Here is a 13054-nt window from a genome sequence, read left to right as displayed (position 1 = left end):
ATCAAAGATTGCCGAGAGGCACCATCTGTGTTTTTAATTAGTTCCCGTTTTAAAATTAGCCTTTTTAATGCTGAGCCTCTAGATATTGTATAACCTCTTTGGATTTTGCTTTTGTTCAATTGAGTATTTATTCTGTTCATTTGTGTATTTTTAATTAACTTCTGGTTATAAATGCTATTTAGACGGATGGAAATCTTTGTAAATTAATTTCGTCTTTTTAAAATAGTCGGCCCCTAATTTAGCTGATTGATTTGATCTAAATTGGCGGATGAAAATGATATTGACTCAAGGTTAAAAACAAACTGCAAAGCAGAGAGCTAGATTGTGTCTGTCTTATGTACGTATGTATGTATGTATGTATGTATGCATGCATGCATGGCTGTGTAGGCACAGGAGGAGAGAAAATGGCTTAGGCAGAGCAGAGGAAAAACAACAGCTTTGTTTGTTGACAGATGCCTCCATGCTTATGGTCTGTTAATTGGATAACAATGTAAACAATCACCGATGGCGCCCGTCTCCTGTGTCAGTGTGGCATCTTGTTTCCCTACTTTCTTTTTGAGAGTCAGATGCTGCTCTCCCCCCATCGTTTCTCCCTGGTGAACTATACGAGCACAAACTCTCTTCCCGAATTCACTAAGAGCACACACACACACACACACACACACACACACACACAGGCTTATATGTAGACCACAGACACACTTCTGCACACACACACACACACCTGCTCCACCCCAAAGCCTCATTTACTCCTACCTGATGCTGTGGTGTCATAACAGCCTGTCGGGTTCATTAGCATGGCAGCCATTTGCGACGCGCTGCTCCTGAGGTGGGAAAAAGAACGCAGCCGACCCTGTTGGTCGTACTCCCCACTGTCGGGATGGAATATGCTTCTTTTTTTTTCAGCACACTCACACACACACTCATAAAGAGACACACACACCATTTTACCTCTCTTCACGGCGTGTCGCTCCCCGCTGGGCTGCGAGGCGGCTGGCTAGGTGATGGGGCATGAGGTTGATGTGGCAGCCCCTCCCAGCCACCGCCGGGCTTCCAGGGACCCCGCTGAAAAGTCAAGAGTCTAAGTGACACGTTGAAATGAGGACAAGGAGATGAAAGACATGGAGTCAAAGACTGCTGACATTTCCAAACACCCATGGGAGATGGATAGGTTGTCTGATGCTGATCTGTCCTCTTCCCCTATTTTACTTGCCTCCTTTTTCCACTTCTCTCCGAATCCTCGTACACCTTCTGGTTTTACAGATGTTGTAGTTAACACAAGTTTAAATGTGTGGATTGTTGGTGTTTACTTATATCAATGCTTTCTGCCTCAAATAAAAGCAGGAGCGAACATAGACTCACTGTTTATCACCATTGTTTGAGATGGTTTGAGGTATCTTAAATAATTCTTGGGAGCTCAAAAATCAAGTTAGATTTTTATTGTATTTATGTATTTATGTACAGAGCTTCATTTGCACTTTTTTAAATACCGGATCGTGAGGCCACTTGTCACATAGTCTGCAGGAGGCGATTGTAGGTGAAGTTGTGGTTCTGTTCACGGTCAGAGTTCACATTTCCTCCCCTACAATAGCCTCTCTCAGACCCATCACTCTGCTTGTTGTGAGGTCGACCTTTACCATGCTAGCTTGCCCCCCCCCCCCCCCCCCCCCCCCCCGACCTTTCTAAAGCAGGTACAGGGAGCTGGTTAATTATCCCTCTGTGAGGTTAGAATAGGAGCCCTAATCAGAGGGGCTGACGTAGCAGTCATCAGATAAGCCCTGGACACATCTCCGTGTCACACCACCTCGCCCATTCAGCCCAGGTGTTAGATTGGCCCGATGTAACACAACCCCTCCAGTGATTAGCTCACATAAGCTAAGAGAAAAACGTAGGTCAGACCCCCTTCATGTCAGCTAACTCCATCACCTCCGCTGTGGGTGGTACTACATTATTCCTCTGCCTTTAGACAACAGCTGTCGTGCAGAGCATTGAACGCACATCAATGTTTCTCTCCTCTACGTTTCGGTTTGACCTTTGTCACAGCTGAAATAAGGCATTATTAGTCTTTAAAAACACACAGTTGTCCTCTGAATTACCACTACTCTCTCTCTCTCTCTTGCTCTCACACACACACACACACACACACACACACTAACCAACCAGATACAACACACACTTTCTCCTGTCCTGTAATGTTCATCAGTTTGTTCTGGATTGGAGCCTTTTTAAGAAAACAAACCTGATGGCCCTCTTAGGGAAACGAAGCTCTAGCTGCTCAGATTACTGCCTTGACTTTTTTTTTAAACGTGAAGCTAGAATAATACACACACACACACACACACACACACACACACACACACACACACACACATTCACACATTCAATGAACTCAGCAGTAAAGCTACACTATTGTCCTGTCTGGATTGCAGGGCATATATGGTGGGACAACCGGCAAAGGATTTCAGTAGTGCAGAATGACTGAGGTCTCGTCTACACAAGTATGGATGAATCTGAAAACGACATTTAAGAAGTTAATATTTTCCGGTTAACCCGGAGATTTAAAAGCCTGCTTGTGTGTCTTAGGCCTGTAGAAGGTTTGTCGTACAGTATTTATCCACTTTGCTGAGCACTTTGGTTAAAATCTCCTCTTCAAAAATAGCAGCTGAGTGTGGAAGGCTGAAACAGAAGAAAAATAAAAGGCATTTAGCAGCGAGGAAACAGTTAGTCAATGGATGGATTAGTTCATTGGCAGAAACATTTTTGCAAACAAATTTGATGTTTTTTCTTTTTTTTCTCTCTTTAAAAAAAAAAAAAAAACATTTGCTGGTTCTGCTTCCTCAAATGTGAGGATTTGCTGCTTTTCTGTTTCATACTATTGTACATTTAATATTTTTGGTTTATGGACTGTTGGTTAAACCAAACAATCGATTGGAAGAGGACATGCTGGCGTCGTTGTGACGGGCATTTTTCACTATTTTCTGACATTTATTGACTGAATCGGTGAATTGAGAGAAATACGTGTCAGATAAATTGATAATGAAACTAATCATTAGTTGCAGCCCAAGTATTAAGACATTTGATTGCCGGTGGTCTGATATATTCCCTCTACTCCCCCCCCCACCTTGTCTCTTCTCAGATCACCCAGATGGATCGAGGGTCGACTCTGCTGGAGGCCAAGTTGTTTCCGCAGGAGACGCTCTTCCTGGAGGCTAGGGAATAGGAACTGGCCCTCTGGTACCTGAGAGGACCGACTGACTGATAAACTGGCTGGACACACACTAGTCACCGAGCATGGGCCCCACCAGTCCGGGCCTACACTACACACACACACACCAACACACGCACACATAACCAATCCTCTCAGACGTACATAAACACACTGGCATGCACGTCCAGTGACACACAAGTGCAAGTAAGCTTCTCTGCCCTCGGCCTGGTCGTGGCACATGAATGCCAAGTGTACACGTGTTGCACAGAGGAGCAAAGACAGTATCACAAGCACACGGCCAAACATTTACCTCCCCCAAACCTCTCTCTCGCTCTCTCTCTCTCCTTCTCTCTCGCTCCTTCTCTCTCTCTGTCTCTCTCCTTCTCTCTCTCTCCTTCTCTCTCTCTGTCTCTCTCTCTCGTTCCACAACTTCACGTTCCCGACAACACAACACAGTACAATAACAGAATCGAGAGACTGAGAAGACAAATCTTTGTCACAGGAAAATAATAAAAAAAACGAAAAAACATGGACTTGTTCCCCTTGTGTCCACATTCAACACACCAAGGCTGCTTTTTTAGAACATGTTTTTTTGTGTTTGAAATCAAAAAAATGCTTTAAAAAAAAAAAAAATGGAAAAAAAAAGCAAGAAGAGATGTTGCCTGGCAGAAGTCAGGGCGGTTTCATCTACACCTGTATTTCCTCCCTCGACCTTCCCAAACTCCACTTTCTGTCGTCGTCCCCCGTCCCCCCCCCCCCATCTTCCACCCCTGCATCCCTCCATCTGCTGTGTCAGCCGCGGGGATGAGACGTGACGGGGAACGCCTGCAGCATCTGCACATGAGAAGCCCCCTCAGTCTCCGCTCCCCCTGGTTTTAACACCCACTGCTCCACACGCCAGCGGAATGATCAGTTTTCAGGTTTTTTTGTTTTCTTTTCGTTTTTTTTCTCTTGATCCTTTTTAAGTTTGATGCTGTATTAGTTTTAGTTTGATATACATTATATAAAATATATGAATATGAACATCAATTCGTCTTGCCCGGAAATCTGTTGAAACATATCCTGACACACACACACACACACGGGATTTTTTTTTTTCTTAATTCTCTCAAGTTATGCAAAGATTTGTGATGGAGGGCCTATAAATATTCAGAGTAAATGGAAGATCATCTCATTTTATATCAAACTTTGCGAATCAATATCCATTTCTGCATCGTGGTGTGTATTAGGATAACATAATAACTATTTAATAATTTATTAATGGCTGATTATTAATGAATTGAGCAAAGCAGTTTCTTTTAACCAATCTGAGTTATAGATTTCTGATGTATTTGGGAGCCACACACTTAGTGGCTGCTTTAAACTGGTGAGACTCCAGAAGCCAAAGCCGGAGTCGAAAGAAAGTAAATCACAAAGGTCCTTGTGTTAAACAGGCTGTTAGATATCTTGATGTGCGGCGTTCATGTTCAACTTCTGAATAATGTTTGAGCTGTTTTATGCAAGTTTGATTATAATCAAGAAACCCGGAACACGCTGCCCAGGTTGTCCAGAGTCAGTTTTTACAGATACCAAAGTTTAGATCTGCATCCTCGCATCTCTGTTGCCACCGAGAGACCTTTTGCAATGTTTTAAGATTCTCAGTCACACGCCACCTGGTAATATCAGTCACACTGCAGCTAATTTCCTGCCTTCAGCGAGGAGAGATCACACAGGCTTAGCCCTCCATCTGTATCAGGGCCCCTCTGTCAGCTAAAGGCAAAGTTTGAGAACCCCAGCAGAGCGAGCGTCACAAACAAGCTGCTTCAGGAAAGAAAAAACACGACAAGAATATGTAATCAATGCAGATCAAGAGTTGAAGATTTGTAAGACTGGGGAGGGATTGCTAGAGTGTAGAATATTGATTAGTGATACGGGAAAGGTCAATCAGAATCACTAATTACAAAACAAAGTTGGTGTCTGTCTTTAAATTGATATTAAAATGTTACATAACGAGGAGCTATTAGTCGTGAAATGAATCGATGGGCCTTTCCTAAATCATTGTACAACTATAATGTCTTACACAAGTCAAAGTCAGACTTCAGTGGATGTAAACTCTGGCTTCTTTAGAACAGACTTTACCTGACTGCAATACTGAACTCTGTCTCTTTAGGGGGACGATGTAAGACCCTGTTTGGTCCCAGAGTGGTTTAAATCTTCTTTGATGATAAATGAGGAGAACAATCCGAGTCTGTTCAAGCTGTTTTGAGTTTGTCTTCTTCCAAATGGGAGTTCTGTGAGCTTCGCCTTAATCGTGTGGGTGAAACAGACAATTATCTCACGAACCTCTCTGTGAATAATACCATCAAATCCTACGGTGTTCATTGTGGGGAAAATATGACTCTCAAATTGTTTTAAAAGGTCAAACTTAGCCATGTTAGTTGTCTTTGGTAATGCAAGTTATGAATCACTGGGGCTACTTGTGTAATACACACAGTGAGTGTATATATACGAGCGCCATGGGTTCGTCTGGTTTCTCACGCGAGGAATGAGTCGACCTGATGTGCTCAGCCAGCCAAACTTCCCTGGGTTTGACCAGACAAGAGTTGCTTCAGGCACGTGGCAGGGAGAGTGAGACAGAAACACTGCAGGACAAATTCTGTCTCTCTCTCTCTTAATTAAAAAATATTTAGCAAGTTGTGTTCAACCGTTGTTGTGAGACAAGGTGTGACAAAGATATCTATGTAAAAATATATTTTCAACTATTGATATTTGTTAGTCAAGGAAATTCAAACTCTTTTTATTGTTAAGACGTTTGCCTCGCAACGCCCTTAAAACCTGAAAGCAAGTCCCTAAAAGTTTTGAAAATACTTCAGTCAAAGAACTCACAAGTAAGAAAAATACAGATGTTTAACTTTATTTATTTATTTTATTTTAAAGATCTTTAGCATTGACTTTGTCCATGAGATCTATGCATTGTGGCACATTTCGCAGCCTTTTCAGAGATTCCTCGTGGGAGCCATAGACGTGGCCTTGACTCCGGCTGTGCTGTAGGAATGATGGAGGGATGAACAGCAGCAAGAAGACACAACAGGTAACAGTTCAAATATCCCTCAGTGGGTCGTTCAGCTACGATGACAGAAAATCAAACGGTGGGTCGCCCGGCTAATTCATTCCTGACTCCATGAGGAAATGACATGAAAAGCCCTGAACTCATGCTTATAGCTACATATGGTTGGTCAAGACTGTACCGTTTAATTCTTGTGCAAAAATATGACAATGTAAAGTGCCTCAATTCTAGCAAACAGGTCAGTGACAACTTGAGTTTGACGCGTGAGAGTTGGAGCCCAGTTTCATTCACGTATTAATGTTTTGCTGAATCTCTAAGGGCAAAACGTCCGTGGATGACATTTGTATTGGCGCAGTGTGCGTGCGTGCGTGTGTCACAGACACAGGTGCAGCTCGGGGCGAGGGCGAGGTCGGAGCAGGGCGGGGAGCTCAGTGAGCGTGAAGCCCGCTGCGTTTCTGCAGGAGACAGACAGGTGCACCTCTGCTCGGCTGTCAGAGTGTGTCTTCCTCGGGGAACAGTGTACATAGTGCAGCTCCTCTCAAGTGTGAGATTACAGTTTCTATCACGCAGCCTTTTGAGCGTAATGTGCACAGGCATGTCCCTCTGTGCCGCTGCAGCTGATGATGGTGATACGGTCGGAATTGCCAATGAGACATAATGATATTCCTCTCTGATTCCTGACCAAACTTGTCATCGGTTGTTTTTGTTTCACTGGGGGAAAGTCATCAGCTTTTTAACTGTTAGTTAAAAACGGAATTGTGTCGTTTGTCAACTTGTTAGATAAATTACCACTTTTTTTTATTTTGGAATTCAAAGTTTGAATACAGCACTGATTTATAATTTAATTATTCGTAATATATAATAATAAATGAATCATTAAAAATGACCAATTTCTTTTACATATTCAGTGTCATGACAAATAAACTGATTTTGAATGCCATGGACTCTCTTCTTCATGTCATGTTTTCCGTTTTTTTAAGAAGACGATGACGCATCCTTTAAAAATCTTCTCTGCTTTTAAGCCTTTGCTTTTTCCTGACAATTGTTTTTACTTTGATAGTTTAGTTCCTTTTTCATTTATAAAGTAGAAGGCACAACCATTTTTTTCCTGACATATTAGTCAAACTTGGGCAGGATGTCTTAATCAGCGCCTTCCAAGCAGCACCCCTTAAATGTGACACAGGGGGATGAGAAAGTGTCTGTGTGGTAATGAGCTTATACTCTGCCGGCTCCCCTGACACAGATTCAGTGGTGGCAACATCAGGTTGCTGTCTTGATTCTCCGATGACAAAAGAGGAAAGCGTCCATGATGTTTAACCAGCTCCGCCGGGGTCAAGAATGCAGCCCACTGGCGAGGGAACAAAATTCCTGACACAAGTGATCTCTCCTCCCTCCTTTTGAAGTGGGTACAACTGAGATCTCAGAGCACGGCGGCTCCTTGAATCACAGGATCCCCGCCTGTATCCCAGACTGGCCTAACCTGGAGGGTCACCCCAAGTTTACTTTCTCAGAGACGCCGGCCCTGCCCAAAGAAACAGAATCTATGCAGCTTAAACTGTTGGGTGGGCACAAAAGGAGGGTCATCTCTGCCTCTCTGTCTCTCTCCGTTCACAGTACTGTTTGTTAATGACACAATAGACATGGAGAGACTTCGGGTTTTTATCTTGGAAAAACAAAACACGTTTTCCTTGCAGCCATGTAACCAATCTGATTTTAAAAATCTGGCCTTGAAATGGGTCGGAATTTCTTTAAATGCGTGAAGGTGCGGGCCATGGATCCTTTTTTTAATCCTTTATTAACCATGCACACTCATTGTAAGAGAGCAACCCCCTCCAATAAACAAAATACAGGCCTTAATCAATTAATGAACACATAAATAGCCAGAAAATACTTCCAACAAATGCCATTTAACAGGTATAGGCAAACAAATAATTTATTTAATTGTTGTAAATGTTAAACTTTGTTCTTCTTTCCGCTTAATATATAACCGGAGTAATAAACACAGTGCAGTTTGAGCAGCAAACTCTGGAGGTCAACACAGTTTTATTGGATTAACATCTTTTAATGATTACCTGGATTACTTACTTTAAGCTTTTATCGGTCATGCAGACCTGTGGGTCCTCTGTACGTGCTGTCTGTATTCTTTCTCATGCAAAAACAAACCGGCAAATTAATCAGGATTTATTTTGACGATGCGAAGCCAACTTATCCTGAATCCATCTAACATCTTTTTTACTATCTTTTTTTTAACTTTCTTTTCAACGAAAACATGTTTTCATATTTAAATGCAAGGAATATGTCCTTATGTATTTATATTTTTCATGAAATCGATGCCACTTTGTGTGTGTGTGTGTGTTTAAGGTTATCTTAAATTGCCGTGATGAGGGTCAACTGACCAATTAAATGTCTCCTTTTAATTTTTTCTTTGCAGACGGACCAAAGAATATGAAATTGTATATGTGAGAATTTCAGTCTGCAGTGGAGGATTTGAAAAAATCAGAAATAATTTTAGGGTGCTGTGTGTGCTGACGATATAATAGTTTAATGATTTGTTTGGACTTTTACCATCTTCAATCAGCACCGTTCATATGTGATGAAAGGAAACATTGTTCAGAGAGATAATGCATTGTGAAATGTTACTGATAGACATTAGCTTTCCGGTGACTTCTCCGGTGATGTCCTCAGCAGTAGCAGTGGCTTTAAACGTCATGGCGTACAGGTCCGATACGGCCACCGTGCAGTAGGACTTCTAAAATAACGACAATGTGAATGTAATGTGACCGCATGCTGCTGGTTGTGCTGGTGCGGACTATGGGCTACCAGGGGGCGCTGATGTGGAGAGAGCGCATCTCTGCTGTGGCACCTGGTCTCATTAAAGACTTTTAAATGTTGTGTGAACGGTAGAGGAGCTGTAGAAAAAAGTTTCAGATAAAAAAAATTAATGAAAACAAACATAAGAAAAACAATTTAGGAAAGCAATTGTTGCATTTAGTGATATTTCTAAAACAAAATAATAATCTAAATGTATTAATTTCATTGAATGCTGATCGTGTTAATAAACATAATTTCATATAAATAAAGGTATTTGACAGGCTTATTGTTAATAATTAATTTACAAGGTTAATATATGATTACACCAACTATACCCGCACTGTGATCCGTTAGGTCCATTACTAAATCTAAATATGAATGCACTAATAAATCCGAAACGATTATAAAGTTAAAACAGTAAAACGGTCGTAATTTATTATCTAATCAGTATTTAACTTGTTTTGCTAACGTGTCATCACTGCAGCCCTCGGCCTCTGTACACTTGTTGCTTTATACATCTATATATATATAGATGTATATACGTATACGTATATGTTCCTCACGCGCACATCCAGATCCGTCTCCTCACCGCGCTGCAGAGGTTTTATAAAAACCTGTGGCATTCGGATTATCAGCCACATGGGATAAAGTAATAAATGGGCCAGTGGGGTCCTGAATGGGTGCAGTGGCGTGAAGGGGAGTAATTACAGCTTCATATTAATTGTGTTTTTTTTCTTTTTCTGAGCGCACATAGTCTCACACACACACACACACACACACACACACACACACACACACACACACACACACACACACACACACACACGCACGCACGCACGCACACACACACACACACTGAAGCGAAGCGGTCGTGACATCTAGGAGGGCCAAGTCTTTGTGCTGAACACTTCAAGTTTCAAAAACAAGGCCAATTGAAGCGGCGGAGCTCAAAGCCGGCACCATTGTAGGCGAACACATTGAGTTTTGATTGGGGACAATGGTGTTTCTCAAATTTCTAGCAAAAAGAAAGCCATACTCCATCTGTGATCTCAATGAGCGCCTATTCATGAGCTTCCTTCTTTTCTGCGCCATTCGTTGGTGGAGAAAAGGAGGCAGATGTGGAGGGATAGAGCAGGGGAGAGTGCATTTTAATTGGCTGCAGTGTGTAGGTCTGTCTCTGTCTTTTTCTCTCTCTCTCTCTCTCTAACACACACACACGCACACGCACACACACACACACACACCAGAGTTATATGCCACTATAGGGCTTGCAGAAGGGAGAGCGAGTGAGCCCAATAATCTCGCCTTGTTGATGAACACTTGTAGCCCATTCATTAAACAAAGATAATCCATGCCAACCTACCTTGGGGGCACAAAAACGGTATTTTTTCTGCGTGTGTGTGTGCGTGTGTGTGTGTGTGTGTGTGTGTGTGTGTGTGTGTGTGTGCGCGTGCGTGTGAGAGAGAGAGGAGGAGGAGGAGGACGCGGGGGGCTTGCTTGCCTGAGTGCTGGCCAACAGCTTTGGCAGAGAGCGACCCTTCAAATCTTTGAAATATTCATACGCCATGGCGGGGTTATCCCCCATTTACAAATAAGTGTTATTCTAGCGGGTGAAGAGTGATGCTTGAGAGACCTCTCTCTGCCTCTTCAGATCGAGTGTTTGCAGCACATGGCCTTCGCCAATCCTGCTGTAATTTAGCTTATATGGCTGTTTGTCTTTGTGACTTCTGCACGGCTGAGAGCCATAAAAACACTCTGGAGAATCTTTTGAGTGGTGGGATGTGAATGAGTACATTTACTCAATTACTGGGCTCAAGTCATCTACTCAATATTTCCATTTTAGGCTACTTTGTTTTACTCCACTGTGGCAGGTGTTTTTACTTTGCTGAGTTTATAAAACATGATGGATTGTTGCAGATCAAACCAAGTAGTCACAATTATCTCCATCTCATCCCAGAAACAATGAATAGTGTTCAAAATATAGTAATATAATATATAATAATATAATCTCAAAATGTATATGCAGAATGCGCACTCTTGATGTTTTGCTGATACTTTTGTGATTACTTACATTTTGAATACAGGACATATGGAGAATGTTAATGTTCTGGTACTCAAATAGGATCCTGAATACATCTCCCAAAATTCGTTTAAATGTTGATAATGAATTACAGACCTCATTGAAAACAATACGGGTCATTACATTACAGTCATTTAGCAGACGCTTTTATCCAAAGCGACTTACAATTCAGAGTCTATCACATTTCGACACCGTAGGCACAGCTACGGGAGCAATTTTGGGGTTAAGTGTCTTGCTCAAGGACACATCGACATGCGACTGGCGGAGTCGGAGCCGGGGTTCGAACCGCCAACCCTCTGATTGAAAGACGGCCCTGCTATCCACTTAGCCACAATCGCCCCAGGGTCATCATACCCCAATTAAAAAATCAGCACTATTGTAAAGCTTTAAGTTATGTCACTGTTGTATGACAGCGTGGAAAGAGAGTTATAAACTCCCCCCCCCAACAATGTGCTTTATATGTGTCCACTGCTCCCCTGACTCTGCCCTCACAGGAATGCATTTAGCTTGATCCACTTCCCCGGCGCAGTGGAGCTGGTGTGAAGTGGCAGGTTAACAGCCTCTTGTCTGTAAGCCCGGGCCTTCACCGTGTGTGCCCGTCAAGCGTGTAAATACTTCTGTGAAAAACCCCGTGCGTTTCTTTTCTCCGCGGGCCCTTGTCTAACTGCTACTCTAACCTCTGCCTCTGTGTGACAGAGGACGGAGCCGGCTGCTGCAGGCGGGAGAGCGCGGGAGGGGATCCGGGCCCAGCCGGGCTGCAGGCGGGGCAGCGGTAGTGGGAGAGGCCGCTAGAAAGCCGCACCGGGGTGCAGGGGCAGCGGAAACATGCTGCTACATATGTTGGGTCAAGCATGGCCTTTGTTGTGATCTTAACAGGGTGTTAAAAACCCACTCGGCTGTAGCCTTCCTGAAAGAAATGAAAGCATCGCACGGTTTTTTTTATGCATAGGCCTAATGAAGTGGTTAAAAGAATGTTGGATTTTCTAAGTGCTCACAGTCACTTTTAATTGCGCGGGGGGCATTTTTAATTGGGCCAGGAGGAATAATAGCGAACATAATCCCTATCATAATGCATATTTCTCCAAAATGAACTTTCCGTTATGCTGCAGCCAAACTAGAACGATTAACAGCCCGAAAGCAGCAAAGTTTGTATGAAATCAGTGATAACCATCATCTGTCTACTTCAGGATGAATTCACGTGTGATCATATTTAACACAGAGCCCCGATAGTGCTCTACGGACACATATGGCTCAATTAACACCTGTTAGAACCAAGCAGCCCAATTGTCACTTCAAATCCACTCTTATTAACAATCGACATTTGATGATAAGAGATGATAAATCTCAAGTTTCAGGAACATGCAGTCAGTCGTCTTTAACTGTTCTCTTTAGTTCTTACTCGGCCTGTAACACCCTGAGCAGTCAGACTAATGAGAAGAGCAGGCTGCTATATATTTTTATATTATTCGTCTTAAGCCTATAAGCTGTTATCTCTCCAATGAGCGCCGGGCCTTCTCTGCAGTTCGCTACTATCACGTTACCACGCAGGACAGGTGATTCGCATCTCATGCGAGTGAGATGCAGATAATTACTTTGAATGTCAAAAAGATGTAGTTTTAATATCGTCTCTATTAGCCTGTTGGCGAGGTAATTAAGGTGCAGATGACAGCGGCGAGGGAAACAGATGGCATTTGCTTACAGTGATTCAGAAAGTAAACAATGAGCCTGGGAGGGGAGAGAGGCAGGGCTGCACACACTCGATGCTGCTGCTGCTGCTGCTGCTGCTCATCACCGAGCAGCCATTTCTTTCTTCATCCGCTTTCAAGTTGTTGTTCTCCACTAAGACTGTTGTTATCATCCTCAAAGGGACTGACAATTGTTGATTAAAAAAAAAAGAAAAAAAAAAAAA

At 42.8% G+C, this 13054-nt stretch overlaps 1 protein-coding gene across 1 annotated transcript in view; it reads left to right on the top strand.

Annotated features, from left to right (window-relative positions):
- faf1 (Fas (TNFRSF6) associated factor 1) overlaps nucleotides 1-4237 on the top strand; it is a 59308-nt gene extending 55071 nt beyond the window's left edge. The window contains exon 19 of the mRNA XM_076087897.1: nucleotides 3137-4237. Coding sequence (XP_075944012.1) covers nucleotides 3137-3220 — 84 coding nt within the window. The 3' untranslated portion in view covers nucleotides 3221-4237. The remainder of the gene's footprint in view (nucleotides 1-3136) is intronic.
- The last annotated feature ends 8817 nt before the right edge of the window (nucleotides 4238-13054 follow it).

The sequence above is a fragment of the Anarhichas minor genome, unplaced genomic scaffold, assembly GCF_050575085.1.
Source record: "Anarhichas minor isolate MPS153535 unplaced genomic scaffold, ASM5057508v1 ptg000010l, whole genome shotgun sequence".
Classification (NCBI taxonomy): Eukaryota; Metazoa; Chordata; class Actinopteri; order Perciformes; family Anarhichadidae; genus Anarhichas; species Anarhichas minor.
The sequence above is the reverse complement of the archived record's forward strand: the minus strand, read 5'-3'. Positions and strand labels throughout refer to the sequence as shown.